This window comes from Rhagoletis zephyria, unplaced genomic scaffold (assembly GCF_001687245.7).
Source record: "Rhagoletis zephyria isolate East Lansing unplaced genomic scaffold, Rhagoletis_zephyria_1.1 Rzeph_scaffold_04934, whole genome shotgun sequence".
NCBI classification, from domain to species: domain Eukaryota; kingdom Metazoa; phylum Arthropoda; class Insecta; order Diptera; family Tephritidae; genus Rhagoletis; species Rhagoletis zephyria.
Window position 1 is genome coordinate 22,155 of NW_016162017.1, and position 18,917 is coordinate 41,071.

The following is an 18,917-nucleotide window of genomic DNA, read 5'->3' on the forward strand; positions in this document are numbered from 1 at the left end:
AAAAAAAGTTACAATTTGGAAGTGTTTAATACAATATCGTCTTCTTTATGAATTTCGAATAGAAATAACAAAAGTAAAGCCACACCTAAAAGTACCGTATAGCTGTACGAGAATCCTGTATTTGAATGGCAACCATGCGAACTTACTTAGTGGTCCCGTTATTCAAAGAAACAATAATACAATTTATTAAAACAGTAATGGCCTTATTCATAAAAAATAAAATAGATTTATAGAGCTCTATAAAGTGACATTTTCATACAAATTTTCGATTTATAAAGCAGTTGAAGTTTTCTTTATTTTTTTATGAATTTGGGTGTAAATGTTTGACGTGTACCGTAATTCCTATACTTCCTACTAGGCAGCCATTGTTTCCTACCAAATATTTATGTCGAAATTCAAAAGGTAGAAATCGTACCCAATCAGAGTTGATAATTGTGTTGATTAAAATTTGCGTACAGTTGTATTTGCACACAAAAAGTGGAAAAAATTACAAAAAAAAAAAATTAACCAAACAACAAAATACATCATCGATTTTTTTCTACATACCAGAAATTTATGAAAAACTTTTTGTGCTGCAAACACAGAGCAATTCGTGTTACACTTTGCCTTCCAAATGGGAAATTCGCCTAGCCAAATTTTGCGTCCCACTCATAGTTTACAGTTTGAATCCTACTATGTATTTATCCGCTATAAGTGTCTATGAGTCCGCCCGCACCTTGCACCTCACTCCTGTTTACATGTATTTATGTATGATCCACACTTGTATGTACTCACTACCGCTATACGGCACACAGACTTCAACACAAATCCTCATTTTTTCAACACCACTATCCCTGTCGTTGAGCTATCCTTTGTTATTGTTTTTGATATTTTATTACAGTTTTTTGTTTAGCATGTTTAACTACATACTCGTATTTTCTGCTGTGTGTACAAAGCGGTAAACATAGTTATGTGTAAAAAAATACAATAGCAAGACTTTTTACGAGTGCGAAGAAATCGAACCCTGCTAGCGTAAGAAGTGAGTTGAGTCCTAAGCCCAATGTTCATATGTACGGTTCAGATACAGTGCTTTAAAAATTATTATGGCACGCTGCACATTCTTTCGAGCTCAAATATCGTACCCACGACGTATTAAGCAAGGAGTCCCCGCGGCCTTTTGGTGTCCTTATCGCGCTATTATTTAATTTCTATATTTCGAAGTTTTCTCAGCCACCCGAGGGTGTTTCACTGATCTCCTACGCTGCCAATTGCTCAATCTTGGCGTCCATCGAGATAAAGCGATTTCACCCCACTACACTTTCTCTTGTGGTGTTTTCTAAAAGTCGTAGAGTTTTGTCAATAAGCCCGGATTCTTGGCCAAATTTAGGCAGAAAAATTAATTTTGCTCCTCTCAGATCCGTGCGAACAGTGAAAAGTCCCGGCGAGTATTTAGAACGATGTTGTACTCCACAGGGAATAGCCCAGGGACGGTGCTAAGCATTTTTTACATATACAGTGTGCTAGAAATCTATTTTATATGGAATGACTGCTAATAAAAAATTTTATGAAAAATCAATCCAAAATCTTAATCAGTTGAAACTAGCAATTTTTCTAAAAATTTGTAAACATTTTTTTATAACATTTAAATTTGTACATGTGATTTTTTTTCGTTTGGGGGAACTCTAATTATTTTCAACAAGTTATTATAATATAAACAAATACAAATTTAAAAATCGGAATCGACAATTTTTTTTTCAAATTGTATTAGCTTTCGGTAAAAAAAATATATCATATCGATTTAAATATTAACAGTAAATTCCAGTTTGGCACCACTGTGCGACTTTCAAAGAAACCAGCGACTCATTCGTCGTAAACTACTAAACTTTGAAAAACGATACATAATACTTTTGAAATGGATTTGTAATAGATTTACGAGTATGAGAGGATTCTCGGATCAACCGTAAATAAATTTTTATAAAATAAAATCCTTACTCATTGAAGTTTAATAGTGTGTTTCCACGAGTGCTTAATTGCGCAATTTGGTCACTTTTCTCAATTTGAACTCATATTGTGATACGATTGTCAATTTTGCCATAGAAAAAGCTGTCAATTAAAATTGTGGTCGAGTCAAGGCGCATTGAACAAGTAGTATCAGTATAGCAGCTGATTTGATTTTTTTTCCAAATTATTTGGTCTCGAAAATGTCAAATATTTTTAATTTCTTCTCACAAAAATTCCAAATTGATAAAATCTACTATATAAAACAAGCGATTAAATAGCAGCTATTGGAACGTTCGCCCAACTCAGCAGCACAACTGCTGATGACTGGGCCTTGCAAAAAGATGGATCAATACTTCGCGAAGCAAGAAAATTTGCTTAGAAAGAAAGTTGCAACAATTTTAATTTTTTCCAATTAATTTTTATTTTATTTTTTATCAGAACAGTTTTAGGCACTTTCGATAGCAGAAGCAACAACAAAATACCCGCAAATGTTTTTTTGTTGCTCTAATGCTACTACCTGTTTGATATGCCTTTGTATGAGTCTTAATTTGGGTGAAATTGAAAAAAATTTGCTTTTAACTTTATGAATGCGATTCAAAAATTTTTCTTACAGTGTATGAATTTATGATCAAAAAATTCATGACTGATAAGCGTACAAAAAATTCAATAAAATATTCGTTCAAAACAAGATGAAACAGCTTTTGGGAAAAAATTGAAATTGAGTATCGAAATTGTGCAATTTGAGAATGGTAGAAACGCAATGTTAACCTATTGATTCAAGAATATTTTTATCGCTTTGTACGTAAATACATGCAGATGTGGTATATACCACATTTTCATTGATGTCTTCTTTGCTATTACTTTCTTATTATGAACCCTAATATTTTATGCAAAAATCCATGTGTATATAACTTGAAATTTGTAGATCAGTTATTAGAAGGTAATATTGTGTGAGTACTATAAGACCGTACCAGAAAAAAGTTTACAGTCGGATCTTAAAGCAAGATATATCGATATTTTTGTCTTGCAGAGAAAATTGTTTTGCTTCGAAATTTTATTGATCTCCAGTACCCCGATATAGTACTTAACCACCAGATCTCAATTCCTACCACCCTAATGGCAGTAAATTAAAGCTGGCCAAAATTCATTAAACTTTTGTTAAAGAAGTATTTCGATTCGAAGGCGATTTCGATATTTTTTCGCCGAACGTGGGGGTCTCCATTTTAAATTTTTCGACGTACATATCTGTCATTTACGGCCAGATATTAAAGTATGATATATCGACCTTTTTGTCTCGAGGAGACAGTTTGTTTTGTTACAATGCTTATTGAACTCAAGTAACCCGTTCTAGTACTTAACCACCAGGTTTCAGTTTCTACCAACAAAATGCCAGTAAATTCTCAACAAATCATTAAACTTTTGCAAAGGAAGTATTATGATTATTCCAGTAGAAATGTTTAAAAAAAATTTGGACTTTGTTGCTTCTTCCATTTTTTGCTAACAAAGAATTTTTATTGCTGAATATATAGGTGTAACCGAAAAATTGGGGAAAAAATTCGAAATTGCCTCGAAATTGTAATTGTTTTTTTTCTGAAGTAATATGAGAATTTAACCACGAAACTTTTCTCTTGAACTCCTTAGTCCTCAGTCCTGCATCAGTGTTTTGTAGTCTATAAAAAGGGGGGCTCAAGACCACAAGTATATAAGCAAAAAAATTTACAAATTATTACCCTCTGATCACTGATGCTTGTCACTTTTTTATGTTTGTTCCCAAATCAATGTTGTTGGTGTATATTTGTGCTATTTTTAAGTTAAATTCAATGCTTTTGAGTTTTCTCTCCACAACTATCCTTAAGCATTTGAGCGCCTTTCTATATACCTCAATCAAATCGCTAAACCATCAAAAAATAAAAATAAAAAAAAAAACAATAACAAATATGTAAATATGTAACGCATATCCCCCCATAAATCTATGAATCTGTTTCATTTTATTTCTATTCCAGGTGGCAAGGAATGCGAATTGTAGTAAATGCTCTCATGTATGCAATACCGTCAATTTTTAATGTACTTTTAGTTTGTTTAGTCTTTTGGTTGATATTTTCCATAATGGGTGTACAATTTTTCGGTGGTAAATTTTTCAAATGCCTTGACGACGATGGTGAATTGCTGCCAGTGACGGTTAGTAAAAGAAATTGGACAAAAAATTCGTACACATACAAACGTAAATTTACACACATTTTTACATACAACACACTTGTGTTACATAGTTTTTAAAATATCACTTAAACATTTTTTTATACATACATTGTTATTATAGGAATTTGTTTTTTTTTTTGTTAGCAAATATATGTTTTAAAAAAATTTTATAAATTAATTAACTTTATTTTCATTCTGATGCAAAAAAAAATTATTAACTACTAAACAGGAAGTGAACGACAGAGCCGAATGCATCAAGCAGAATTATACTTGGATCAATTCGAAGATCACATTCGATCACGTAGGCATGGGCTATTTGGCGCTGCTGCAGGTGGCCACCTTCGAGGGCTGGATGGAGGTGATGGCCGATGCAGTGGATGCGCGCGGCGTCGATTTGCAGCCGCAGCGCGAGGCCAATTTGTATGCCTACATTTATTTCGTCATCTTCATAGTGTGCGGCTCATTCTTTACGCTCAATCTATTCATTGGAGTTATTATCGATAATTTCAATATGCTCAAGAAGAAGGTAAGTGTGGCTGGACCAAGGCGTATGACAAGCAGGTTTGGTATTAACCGATTTTTGCAATTCATAAATAAATAAATTGTAAATTTTTTAATCGACATTAACACAAACATATACAAATACACATATACGCTGGGAGAATGTAACCTATCTGATAAATGCATCAAAATAATTTGATGTTGTAAAAATTATTTATATACACACTGCAGTACTTTATGACAACACAGAATGAACAAAAAACAAATCAAATAAAACATAAACTCAATCTAAGAAAGTACTTTTCGGCAAGAGCGGCAACTTTTGCCGAAAAGTAATTTCGCCTTTCATATTTTTTCAGTGTATAAATGTTAACATACATACATACTAACATACCCACACTTGAATACTTAACATTGACATTAACAGCACACACGCGCATACGAATTTTTAAGATTTTCTAAGAAAAAAAAAAACAAAACAAAAAACATTTATGGTGTTTATGTGTAAATATTAAAAATCTATTTTCATCGTTCCATAGTATGAAGGAGGAGTGTTGGAAATGTTTCTCACCGAATCTCAAAAACACTATTACACCGCCATGAAAAAGTTGGGACGAAAAAAACCACAGAAAGTCATTAAGCGACCAATAAATCATTTTTTAGCAATGTTTTATGATTTATCGAATTCGAGAAGGTAATGATCAAATGCTAAAAGTATGATTTATACAAAATAAACTGCATACAGTTTAAATTTTGATTTTGACTAATTTTTTTCTTTTGATAAGCTATAGCTGCTAACTTACATACATATTTATATTTGATACACATTTGTTTTTTTTTATTTAAATATTTTTTTTTTTAAGGTAACTGTTTTATTTGGCAAAGCTGTCGCTATTTACTCTAGAATTGCTCAAGTACAGTAACACCGCATTAACTACCTTCATACAAACATATAGAAATGCATAAAACTCACCTGTCTCTTAATCAACGCCTTTCCTGTGCGCTCTTTCACACTCTCTCACTTTCTCTAACTCACATAACCTTAATACAACATAGTTTACTCACAAAAAAAAAATAAGAATCTTCAAGCTACTCGTGTCTAAGCCCTTAACATACCTAACTACTTAACATAACTTTTCTATCTGACTACTAACCCTACTCACGTTAAACTTATTGCAATGTTTTTTTTTTTTTTTTTTGTTTTGAGTACTCGTAATGCGTACTTATGTAATTTGCATCGAAACCGCTTATAATCTTTCAAAGTGGTTTTCTTCAATTTTTTGGTAAAAAGTGTTACCGTTTAATAATCATATACATACATACTTACATAGTTAGGGTACATTCCATGTGTAAATAATATAGTACCTGTGCATTACGGTTTTACTGCTACAGTGCATAACTTTTGTGTGCATAACTTACCAAATACTCGTATCTATCTACTTACATACAACACATCCAAAAACAAATTTAGCTAACCGTAGCTGAATGAGTTCGAAGAATGATTTGGTGATAAAATTATTTAAACACTTGCTTTCTTCTCTATTTACGAGTAAGTGCCTCCACTCTATGAACCGATTGTTGCGGTGTATTCTACAGTTTGTAGTTTCCTACTTTGGGAGAACTGTAAGCGTAGAAGACCCCAAAACCCTTTACTTGTTTTTGTACTATCTATGTATGTACATAGTACCTACTAAGCACTATCTAACTACTTAAGTAATTACTATGTAGTGAAAATCCCAGCTACCATAAGTACTCGTATTTCAATATTAGTGTTGTTTAAATGTGCATAAATTGTATGGGAACTGTTTCCGATCCTGTGAGTGTTTGTATTGATTACACTATCTGGGAATGACATAAATCCATTCAAAATATTAGTGGTCTTATGAAAAAGTATTTATTTATTTGTAGTGTCACACTTCCCAGTATGTTTGTATGTAACACCTTTCCATATGATCTCCGTTTAGTTGAGAGACGAAACCAATAGATTTCCGAGCATAAATCATCATTGTGAAAAGGCCATTTCATATTCTCATTGTTGTTTGCTGATTTATGTTTTAAGTTTGCAAGCGTATTAGTTGCTCGATGTTTATAGAATTTGTTTCATATTAGATACATTCACTTTGCTTAATTCCTGATTGATTTAACCCTGTATTACTTTTCTTACTTAGTAGCTTGTTGTATTTGGCAAATCACTAAAATTATTTGTTGATTTTTAGTACATTTAGTTGTTCTTAGAGTTTACAACATTTTAAAGCTATGATCATTTGCCTGTACCGCCTCTCCCCTACTTAGAGGATATACGAATTCTCATTTTCGTTGTTGGTGTTTCCGACAGGGTAGGAGTGTGATGTAATGTGGAACGATTTTCCGTCATCCCTTGTCAAATTTGGTTTGGAGACAAACCGGTTTCGGCGTTGTGCCATCTTATCCGAATTATCCGAAGTCAGAGGCTATCAGGTTGTATAAGGAGCAATAACACAAAGATGAACTCTCGGTTTGTCAACTTAGCCGAGTGATCAGAGGTGCTTACTTTGGGACCTACCCAAATTTCGTGCCTTGAAAGACAATGAAAAATAGTGATAACGGCAGCTAAAGGCAAGCTTCGAGGTGTAATTTTACTATTAAAAAACCTGTGTACAAAAACTCTTGGAAAAACATGCTCAACCACTTATGCATACCCGCGCAATGAGCTGATGAGTGATCTCGATCATGTACAGAGCCTATTTTAAATACGACAGTTTGGAGGGCTGTTTGAGTTTTTTTTTGTCGCCAAAGCCAACGCTTCACACACGTATTTCAAGAATCTCAGCCTTATTAACTCTTCCCCTTTGTGTGCTTAAATTCCTTGAGATTATGGTCAGTTCCCACTTTTCTCCCACTGTCAACAGTAACGTATATCGCCCTTTAGCTTCAAAGGCTTCAAAACCATAATACCTGAGGCCATAATAAATGCCTTGAGGGGACTTGGAGAGTTCACAACGTGACGCATCAAAGCGTTTCAGGCGCTGCATTAATTTGGACTTGTATCCTTTACAAGAAGGCATAAAACACCGTCGGCCACTCCACCAGAGCTAAAAAAAAGACTCCACTAGAAGGAGAACACATCCCAACGCTGTGAGAAGGCTTCTCTAGTTCGGTTGTTAGACCATATGTATATCCAATATTGAGCTATGACGTAACCAATCTTTTAGCTTATGTTAGGTTAGAATTGCGGAAAAAACTTGTACGCCCAAGTAGCAGCTAAGTGCAATTTTGATACCATATTCCTCATATACCTCCTAGACCAAACCAGGGGGGTTGCTAAAGTTGAGTATATTGTGGATGCTTATATCAGGGAGTTATTTTGAACTCATATGCTGCTAGTATGGCATTCCTGCTTGTCATTAAACCTGGAGATTCGTAAAGCATTTTCGTGTGGGTGTCAACCGCCCATTAAGAATCGTTAGTAGCCTCTCAACGTTCGGTCTGAGTTTTCTGAATAAGTTGTGTGTTCTCTTAGGGTGGTGTACGGGCCGCGTGTGTTTGGATATAAAGCAGCCTGCCGCCGCGCGCTAATTTTGATACGATTTCTGAAGATTGTGGATAAAGATTCCTCTGGCTAATTCGTCTGCAGACTCGTTTCCGGGAATGTTGCGAGGACAAGCGACCCAAACTAAATCTAGATCTAGCTAGCTAATTACTGCGTTTAAAAGAGTCCAACACCGCTTGACCAGTTTCGACTAAGGCCTTAATAGCCGCCTGACTATCCGAAAAAATAGCGACATGCTCGGCGTGACGTAAACCACTACATTCTAATTGTAGATGCTTACAAAATAGGGCAGCTGGATTGGTCTTATTAAGTGCAGTGAATTAGAGAAAACTACCCCATTACCCCTGTCGTGCAAATCTTATGTTATTTAGGGCCGTAGCAACTTACAATGACTTAGCAATCTGGACAACGCTAAGTTAAGCTAAGCTTTAACCTTCTTTTTTAGATTTCCTGCCACGTGGTTTGGTGGGACAGCAAGATGCTGCTCTGCTCTTTGGTAAAGAGGGACATATCAGTGAGAACCGAGCCACCTTGTAGACGCTTGTTAGAAGTAATTTGTCTGATTGGACCAAGTCGATTATTGCTGGAAAAAAAGTATTGCTATGGCGTCTACCAGGAGCAAGTGGAAGATAGATATAAATATGCCTGCCTGTTCAGGAGCAGGTTGCGACACCTTAGGCCTAGGGTTGCCAACCGTACTATAATATATAATATTGTACTATTTTTCCCGTCGGCGTACTATATACTGTTGGAAAAAAATTTAGTACGCAAAAATACAATATTTCTTCAATCGTAAATACAATTATATTTCAATAATATACACTAAAAAATGTGTATTAAAATGGATGACTGTTTTACTGAAATAACAAAATTAAATGAAATATTCTTTAAAATAAAAGGTAATTGTGAGTTTATAACCAAAAAGGCTATAATCAAAAAATGTAACATAATTGAGAAAGAATTAACAAATTTACTTAAAATTATTTAATTTCTACTCTCTATTCCAACAACTTCGGCATTCACAGGAAAAAATTTTACATCAACTAAAAATCGTGTTTACTTTTTCTTTTAAACAAAATACTATATATATTTGAAGTGTACTATAGTTTTTCCAATTTTTTTGAAAAAGTACTATATATATCTTAGAAAATGTTGGCAACCCTACTTAGGCCACCATACTTTGACGATCTAAAATTAATAAATTTTATTGAGGAATTATCCATAATTATTTTTGGCAAATCATCTTAGTAAAGTTATTAAATGAAATACATATGTAGAATGAATTTAGAGTAGAGTAATTGGAGTTTCAGCTGATTAGGGTACTGAGTGTTAAAACCAAACTCCACACAAGTAGTATAATGCAAGTATACTATATGTATTTCAATTTCATATTGCAATATATTTAATTTGCACAGATTTTTATTTTATTATTTTTAAGTCAATTAATTTTTCTTCTAATTCTAATTTTAATATGAATTTCCTATTATAAACAATAAATGCATTTTTTGTTTGTTATGTAAATAAGTTATTTAAAAATATATTTCCTTCAAAGAATATAACTAAAATGTGTTATTTTTTTCAATAACTCTTCTCCCCCTTTTCCCACGGCTGACGTCACGTCATGTTATACGTCACTGAAACTACAACAAAACAACAACAAAAACACATAAAACTAAAACACGATGACTGTCAACTGTCAACGTCAATGAAACACTTAAAAAAAAAAAAACACGAAACTCCAACAACAACAATAACGAATGCAACAAAACAACAAACCAGATTCGAAATAGCCATATTTGTATTGATTTTTTTAAATATGTTAACAATGGGTATCGAGCACTACAATCAACCGCATTCTGTGTTTTTTATACTCGAAGTAAGCAATGCATTTTTTACCACCGTCTTTGGTCTGGGTAAGTACCGTACACGCATAAAATATGTATGTATGTATACCCTCATTTAATTAATAAAAACCAATTTGCATGTTTCTGTTTATTATTTGTTTTTTTTTGTTTTTTTTTTTATTAATGCTCGAATCCACTGTGTTTTGCACTAAATCCCAAATTTCGTTTCGCCTCCCACAACAACAGAGGCGATCGTCAAGATCATCGGTTTGCGTTATCACTACTTTACTGTGCCATGGAACGTTTTCGATTTCCTACTTGTGCTCGCCTCCATTTTCGGCATCCTCATGGAGGATATCATGATCGATTTGCCCATCAGCCCAACCCTCTTGCGTGTGGTTCGCGTCTTTCGCATCGGTCGTATACTGCGTCTCATTAAAGCGGCCAAAGGTATACGTAAACTGTTGTTCGCTTTAGTTGTCTCACTGCCGGCGCTATTTAATATTGGCGCACTATTGGGATTGATCACCTTCATCTATGCCATATTGGGCATGTCACTGTTCGGCCATGTTAAGCTGCAGGGCGCCTTAGATGATATGGTGAACTTTCAGACATTTGGACGCAGCATGCAGCTGTTGTTTCGGCTAATGACCTCCGCTGGTTGGAATGATGTGCTGGAATCACTGATGATTCAACCACCCGATTGCGATCCCTTCTTCAATAAACAAACGAACGGAGACTGCGGCCATCCCCTATTGGCCATCACCTATTTTACTAGTTTCATTATAATCAGTTATATGATTGTGATTAACATGTACATTGCAATTATTTTGGAGAATTTCAATCAGGCACATCAAGAGGAAGAGATCGGTATTGTCGAAGACGATCTGGAGATGTTCTATATCAGATGGTCCAAGTTAGTACTTTACATATATGTATATATGCAGATATGCACGATTTTTGAATTAAATTCCATTTACACTTTTTCTTTTCATATTTCACTGCAGATACGACCCACACGCTACACAATTCATACATTTCGGTCAACTTTCGGATTTCATTGCCTCGCTCGATCCACCGCTTGGCATTTCGAAGCCCAACACTGTGGCGTTGGTCTCATTCAATTTGCCGATATCGAGGGGTAATAAAATTCATTGCCTTGATATTTTACACGCACTAGTCAAACATGTGTTGGGTCATGTCGAGGAAACGGACAACTTCAAACAGCTGCAGGAACAAATGGACGTGAAGTTCAAGAAACAATTCCCCACACGAAAAGAGTTGGAAATTGTTTCGTCGACGCGCATTTGGAAGCGACAAGAGAAGGCGGCCAAGACTATACAGAATGCGTGGCACGAATATCAGCGGTAAGAAGAAGATAAAAAATTTGAAATTTAAAAAGTATACATAGTTGTTATTACCACTGAAAATGTGTCCGGACTAGTCAGAAATAGTCAGAATTAGCCAGATTTTACTGGCAATCGATCTCGTACTGGGTTCTTTGATTATAAAGAGAACGAAAAAGAGAGTAAATAAGGTCCTCTCTCTGTCAGAAGCTACCAGTTCCCCGATCAGTTGTAGTGTGTCTGAAAACCAAATTGTAAACAATTGAAAATATTTTTTTGGTTATTTACATGTGTGAGCTGAGTGTCATTACATAAAAAATAAGCAAATATTTACAATCAAAATTTGTAGGTTATGTTGAAGTTTTCAGAAGTTACCATTTTTTACTAGAAAGCTATCCCGTACTTTTCAGTGTTACTCTTTCGCTCTGAGCGAATTTTTATTTTTTGACAGTTTTACTACATAGTTTTCGTTCGAGGAATACGGGATTGGACCTTACGTTTAGGTGTCAAAAACCGTGTTTTTGTTAGTGTGTAAATTTTATTGCGGATTCCAGTAAAAATTTTCTCTTGAGACAAAAAATCCCTAGAAATAGGCGTTGAAGTTTTAGGCCTAAAGTTAAAGTGGATTTCGGCTCGCCAATTTTTATTTTTTTTTAAATCGAAGAATCTTCTAGAATTGGCAGCCATTTAGGTCCCAGGTAAAAATCTCTATTCACTAACAACGTTTGTTGCGCAACTTTTTTTTTTGTTAGAGAAGAAAGTCTTATTTTGAAGTTATCGCAAATGCATATTCAAACTTTTTTTTTTTTGGCAAGATATTCCAAAATCGGCTGGACTTGCAGTTGGCAATCATTTGGTACCAGGTCCAAACTTTAAAGGGGATGCATACGAGTCTCCCAACCAAGCTAAGCTTCTGGAGCTTCTGACGAATCCCTATCTTTGTGTGTGGCCCATCGTTGTCCTGATGGAGCACAGTTTATCTCCTATTGGCCAAAACCAGCCGCTATGGGGTGATTGCTTGCTTCAAATGGCACGATTGTTGAAGTGAAGGTCAAAAATAAGAGTAGTTACTGTCGTTGGGGAGTAGCTCATAGTGAATGATTTCCTGTCAATTCCACGCAACACACAGTGAATCCCTCCTATCAGTTAATTCCGTGATTCGGCCACGACCGTTTTCGATTTTCTTCGCCAGTTACCATTCGCTTCAGAAATGGTGAGATTTTTTTGAGTTAACTTGGGTGACACCCATACTTCGTGCTTGGTTACGTGACGGTCGGATCTGATTTCTGTGTGTTTTATCGAAATTAGAGGGCAAATTTTAGCCTAGCGTAGACATTATCTCATGTTTTTCCGAGAGCGCCGTCCAGTGGAACCAAACTTAGTTAATGGAAAAATCTGGAATTCTTTTTACTACACCTGATATGATGCAAAATTTAAATTTTCAATTATGCTTTGGTGTCGTGTCTAATTCTATGCCTTTCCCAAAATCTATCTTATTTGCTTGCAGCATGAAGAAGGAGAAAGAACGCTCAAATTCGGGTGACAGCATGACGCAGACATCAAGTCCCGGTGGATGGCAGTCCAAATTGTCTGCGCTCAATTTCTTTCATCTTCAAGTATGTACAAATGCAAATTCATATATGTACTAAGTACCCCTGCCGACCTTTAGTTTATACGCTCTTGAAGCAGAAATATTTCAAAGTGTATGAACCAAAAGTGGGCAGTGTACACTATACTTTCCGCACAGCGAAAATTGCAACTCCTTTTTCAATTTTCAAATTCGTAACAGGTCAGTCGTCGCGGTACTCAATGTTCCAGCCGTGCGTCCTCACGCAAATCCTCACGCGCCTCTGATGCTTCCGATCTGAGCGAACTAGCCGGTCCTTGGCTCAACCTGCCGCTAATGTTGGTCTCTGGCGCTGACGATGTTGTGAAGGACATCAAGCAGCAAAGCGAGGAACTTGGCAAGCGGTACTGATTATAATAATTTTAAATATTTATGTATATTTTTCAAAATTGATGACTCAACAAAATTCCTAATCAATGCAGTATCTACTCATTGCAATTTTTGACGAAACTAATACAATTTAAATGCATATACTTATTTACTTACTTACTATATATCAAATACTTAGCACCCATTTATGCAACAGCATTTTGTTTGTTTTTATAAAAAAAAAAATGTAAAATTTGTGTCTTAAGTCCTATTTCTAGAATGTCCTCTTGTCTCTCCCTAACATATGAGTCATTGCTCGCAGATATGGTCTCAAACGTTTTACGAAGTGGCTCACAGTCAAGTGATATAAATTTGTTAGCAAATTTCAATGATTGTGAAAGAGGTAATTGTAGGCGGTAGTATAAATCTAGTTTAGAGTAGCAAAAAAAAACAAACAAAAAATAAATAAAAACCAAAAAAAAACTAATCATGTACTTAAATACTCAAAATCGTGCATAGCTAATACTTAATACGTATCATATGCCTTATAAATATACAAATGTCTCAAACTTAGTACATACAAAAAAAAAAAGAAGCAAATCAAGTAATCTTTACAAATTTGACTTTGTAAAATTGGTCTTCATTCAGATTGCATTCTTGCATTTCTCATAATAAATCTAAATAAGTGCATACTTTTGTACTTACTCGCTCTTATCTTCATTCACATTATACTCGTACTATCAACATACTTGTAAAAAGAAATGTTCACACAGAACTTCCATTGAATGATTGAAACAATTTTGTGCATTTGTCAATTTCCTATTAATTTAACAACAATTTGCAAATATTTCAGTTTATATTACCAACCAATATGTATACAAAACGTAAAACAAATTCGATGAGTACAATTTGTAAGTAGTGGCATAAACTATTTTTTATAATTTATTTACTTATTATTTTTTATTTTAAATAGAATACTTCCGACTTTCTAGCGCTGTAATATATTTAATGAAAAATTAGTTAATTATGCTTGTAGTGGAAACAAAAACTACATAAAAATTTAAAACAACACTTGCATATGAGTACCTAAAAGTCAGAGTTAGTTACTTGTTGTTCGAAAAAAAAAGAAAAATGCAAACAAGTCACAAATCCTTTAATCCTGTCAATTACAATTACACAATAGACATGCAGCCTAATGTGCGAGACTATTTTTTTTTTTTCTCTTCCAATAACACCTTCATCCATAGCAACCACTGTCACGCTCAAAGCTATCCACGTTTGGCTTTAAACACGTCCTCTCTTCACTGTTTGTTTAAAACTCGATTATGTTCCATTAAAATACTTGTAACACACTTTCGAGTGTTGAATTTGATTACTCGTAATACTCGTAAAATGCGAAATAATGTTCGGAGTGAAATTAACAAATTTTTTGTGCCTAACGATCTTCAAAATGAATTTTCGTAACTTTCAAAATTTGGAAAATTCATTTTGAATATTGTTAGGCGCAAAGAACAAACAACGATGAAGCAACAAGAAATGTTGAGTTAATTAATGTTCTAGTTCGACGCATATCGGCGCGAGTAGACTTACATATGTAGCAATTCGTGAAATACTTAAGTAGACAGTTGTAATGGAAAATAAGTGTTTTTAGTTATGTTTTTATTAAAATTATCTTAATTACTTTTTGAAAAGACAGTACGTATTTATAAGAATACAAACATACATTACCAGCTTATTAAGATATTTAGATAACTATAAGACAGGTTCTGCTGTACTTGGTGTTCCATAGTGTTAATGGATGGTCTTGGCCAATCAAGGGTATTTTTACCGCATCTTCATAATCAATGAATGCGACGTGGCCCAGAGAGCGTTGTCAGTTATTCAACGTAATTTTAAGATATTTTGTATCCCGGCATAGAGTCCGTAAAAACTTTTACCCACTTATAGGTTTTCAATAATTTTTCCATCGAAAACATTTTCTCATAATTAAAAATTGATTACTCTATACCATTGACGCACAAATAGAAAGTAGTCTTTTGAATAAACCTTTGTGAGTTACGTTGGAAATCTATTCGTTAAAATGTTAGCATGGATCCTGTTACTCATTTTATGTCCCACATGTTTTTTTCTAAAAATATCCTTTACAGTATAACTAGATTGCAAAAACTTCCCGCATGAATGTGTATATTTGGCCCACAAAGTGTTTCCATAGAAAAAATTGTGCTTACAATAAAGTTAGACTAAATCCAGTTATCTCTTTTAACAATCTTGCCACATGAACCTTGTGATACAAGTACTTACAAGTTATTTGGATTCGGGAATGAAAGATCATTAAATATTTTGAATTTTGGTCTGGGAATTGCGAAAAAAGAGTTTCCTTTTTTGAGTACATCCTCAGAAAAGGTCCCACCCAATAAACTAAACATCATTTTAACTTTTGAATAAAAACAATTATTCCACCCTCAGCAAATTTTTTTTGTGACATACTACTTTTTTTTTTTGTGGTGCAAAGGGGTTGTCAATGAACCCACTGAAGTAGTCCATCATTGTCCCATTCACCAAAAGAAGGAAAACCAACTTGACTAGGCCCACCGTGGCAGAGAAAGACATTGCGTTATCAGCAGAGGCGAACTATTTACAGGTAACTCTGGACAAAAGGCTCAGTTGGAATTCACATCCCTCGAATGTTAGCAACAAGACTACAAGTGGGTTTTACGGCTGCCCTTGGTGTGATTACAGGTATTCCGTTTCTGTCTATTCTGATTGAAAAGGATGCCTGTCCAATGCAAACGGCATGTAGAGTGGGGATCTTCGGACCACTTCGAGGCTCTCAAGACACTGAAATTATCGTTTGGCAAGCACAACAAGGTCAGAATTTCTGAAAGGGACTGCAGTGAAGCGATATTATCTATGATTGACAAAAGGTGTCAAGTATGGTATATCGATGGATCGAAGATGCACGACGGGAGTACTGAGGCAGGCCTACTGAGACCAAAATTCCAGAAAAGTCTGCCAAGGGCACATAGCCAACAATATTCCAAGCGGAAGACTTCGCAATCGAAAAGGCTGAAAACGTGGAGCCCAAATGCGCTTGCATGGAGGAGCTCCGAAAGACTTCTTGAACTTAGCCGGGAGCGTCTTAGAACTCTTACGGGCTACCTGACAGGGCACTGCAAGTAGAGACGGACTGCAAGTTCTGTAGGTGGTAGCGATGTGCGAGTATTTAAAGAACCGGTTCTGCCGAGTCCGGTTCCAAGAAGAATCGGGAATTTGGACCGGTTCCGGTGCTCAAAATAGTGGTAACGAAAATGGGCCCTATCGAAATAACTTAACAAAAGGGTTATACAAATTTTTACAAAAATTCTTTTGGAGTCGAGTTTCGATTCTTCCGTAACGGGGTTTCGGTTCTTATAGAATCGACTTTCGGTTGTTTCGGAACGGATTTTCGATTATTTTGGAATCGAATTTCTGTTCTTTTGGAACCCCTTTTCGGTTCTCTTGGAATCCGTTAGAACCGTTTTTCGAATCGGTCGGTTTTCTTAAGAACCCGGTTCTCCGGTTTCGGTTTCTCGGTTATGTGCATCATTAGGTGGTTGGTGGACGGAATTACAGAGATTATCTGCTCCATACATAATTAGGAACATGAAACTCTCCAATTTGCTTAATTTAATTTCTTAGATAAGCTCAAATTGGAGTGACTATAATTAGGGTTTAGCACAATAGACCTTTTGGGGTCGCAGCGCGAGTATACCCGTCGTCAAAATAATAATTTTATCTTTTGAAAAATAACGTTGGTCTTGACAGGTCGACGGTTAACTGTTCTTGGCTCATCTGGCAACTTTGTCCTTTTTTGTCTAGGAAACTCATAAAAAACTCTAAATTTATAAGGAAATTATTTCAAAAGCCACCTGTTTTTTTTTCATCTAAGAAAACCACCAGCGCCCGAATCGCGGCATTCGTGATCGAATGATTACTCGTTTCCAATCGAATTCTTTTCGCACCAATACAATTTAAATTGACACTTGCCTTGACTTGAATGCCGTGCTCTCAAATTCTAGTTACATTCGATATCGAACGCCGCGATTCGGGCAGAGTTCTAACGATTTTTAACGAAATAAAAAATTGAATATAATGAAGTCAATGTATGTAGTGATTATATTTATTAGGTACATATAAAAAGTTATATAACTGTGATCTTGTTTAACCCAGTGAAATCAGTGTTGTAGCTACATATATAAAATATATTCCAACAAGTTTTCGTCAAAAATATGCAAATTTCAAATAAGCTCAACAAAAGCGAGCTAATCATCAAAAAATTTTAGGACAAAACAGCTTAAAACTTAAGCAAAATCTAAAATAATTCAATATCACTTAAATTTATTTTTTTTTCTCATAATTTCTGTATTACTTCATAAAATGCCACACACGAAACCGTACTACAACGCCCAAAAAAATATATTTATAATATATCTAAAAAATTATCTCACAACAACAACTACAACATCAACAAATACAATGTGTAACAAAAAAAAGCGGTAGCATATTCGTGGAAGCGCCTCGAGCTAATCGCCGTCGCAGCATTTATAATTTCTTTTTGCGCCATCAGGATGCAGTCGATGATAGCTTAACATCACCATCAGTGCATAGAAAAAGTAATTATTTGAAAATCAAAAAAATTCGACACAACACTCACACCCATGCACAATCAACAAAAAAAAAACAAAAGAAATTGCATAAAGTAAAAATCACAGAAACACACGAAATTGCAAAACATACACAAATTTGTATCTAATAGACAAACACAAATAAACAGACTTCTTGCCAACACTTGATGTATTGTAAATATTTATTTAAATATTTGGAATTTGAACTCTTATATTTGTTTCTTAATACATATGTATCTATGTATTTAATAATCTACACGTACATTACACTCTCTTTTCATCACCATTTCCCATTGCCCATTGTCAATTTGTAGTGCATTTACATAAAAAAAAAATTTAAACCATTCCCTACACTGTAAAAAACTATCCATTCACCTCCTATACATTTGTAATTAATTATTTAATTTTGTAATACACCGTTATAATCAAAGTATATATGTATGTATCTATCGCTGTGCGTGTGTCATTGAATATATGTGTGCGTATTGGTTTGATTCTTCCCTGCAAAAATCGTTGAATCACGTTATCTTGGAGTAGTTTTATCCTGCAGTGAAAAGCCAAACCAGTTAGAAAAAATACTAGTTCATTAACTAGTATGTGCCTACCAGTTCGACAATTTCGAAGAACTTAGGCGATTAGCGACATCTGCCTTTGAATTGCCAAAGCCAAAAATAAAACGCAATTAATTGCTTTTCTTACANGGTTAAGATTTTTAAAGTTAAATAAATGTAAGTAAAAATAATTTATTCAATTTATAAATAAATAACAAATTTGAAAATCTAATTGCGTTGCAAAAAACATTTAGGAAGAAATTTAAAAACAAGGAAATTAAACAAAAATATTTTTTTTATTAAATTAAAAAATTACAATAAACAGCATAAACAAAAAAATAAATTTATAAAAAATAAAAATAAAATAAAA

The 18,917-nt window shown here is 34.5% G+C and overlaps 1 protein-coding gene across 1 annotated transcript in view; it reads left to right on the forward strand.

Moving 5' to 3' along the window:
- Nucleotides 1–13,862, forward strand: part of NaCP60E (Na channel protein 60E) — a 31,535-nt gene extending 17,673 nt beyond the window's left edge. The window contains exons 19-28 of the mRNA XM_017626936.1: nt 3,984–4,158; nt 4,406–4,702; nt 5,217–5,371; nt 9,986–10,119; nt 10,297–10,966; nt 11,058–11,417; nt 12,904–13,012; nt 13,186–13,367; nt 13,599–13,735; nt 13,852–13,862. Coding sequence (XP_017482425.1) covers nt 3,984–4,158; nt 4,406–4,702; nt 5,217–5,371; nt 9,986–10,119; nt 10,297–10,966; nt 11,058–11,417; nt 12,904–13,012; nt 13,186–13,367; nt 13,599–13,735; nt 13,852–13,862 — 2,230 coding nt within the window. The remainder of the gene's footprint in view (nt 1–3,983; nt 4,159–4,405; nt 4,703–5,216; nt 5,372–9,985; nt 10,120–10,296; nt 10,967–11,057; nt 11,418–12,903; nt 13,013–13,185; nt 13,368–13,598; nt 13,736–13,851) is intronic.
- Nucleotides 13,863–18,917: the final 5,055 nt, after the last annotated feature.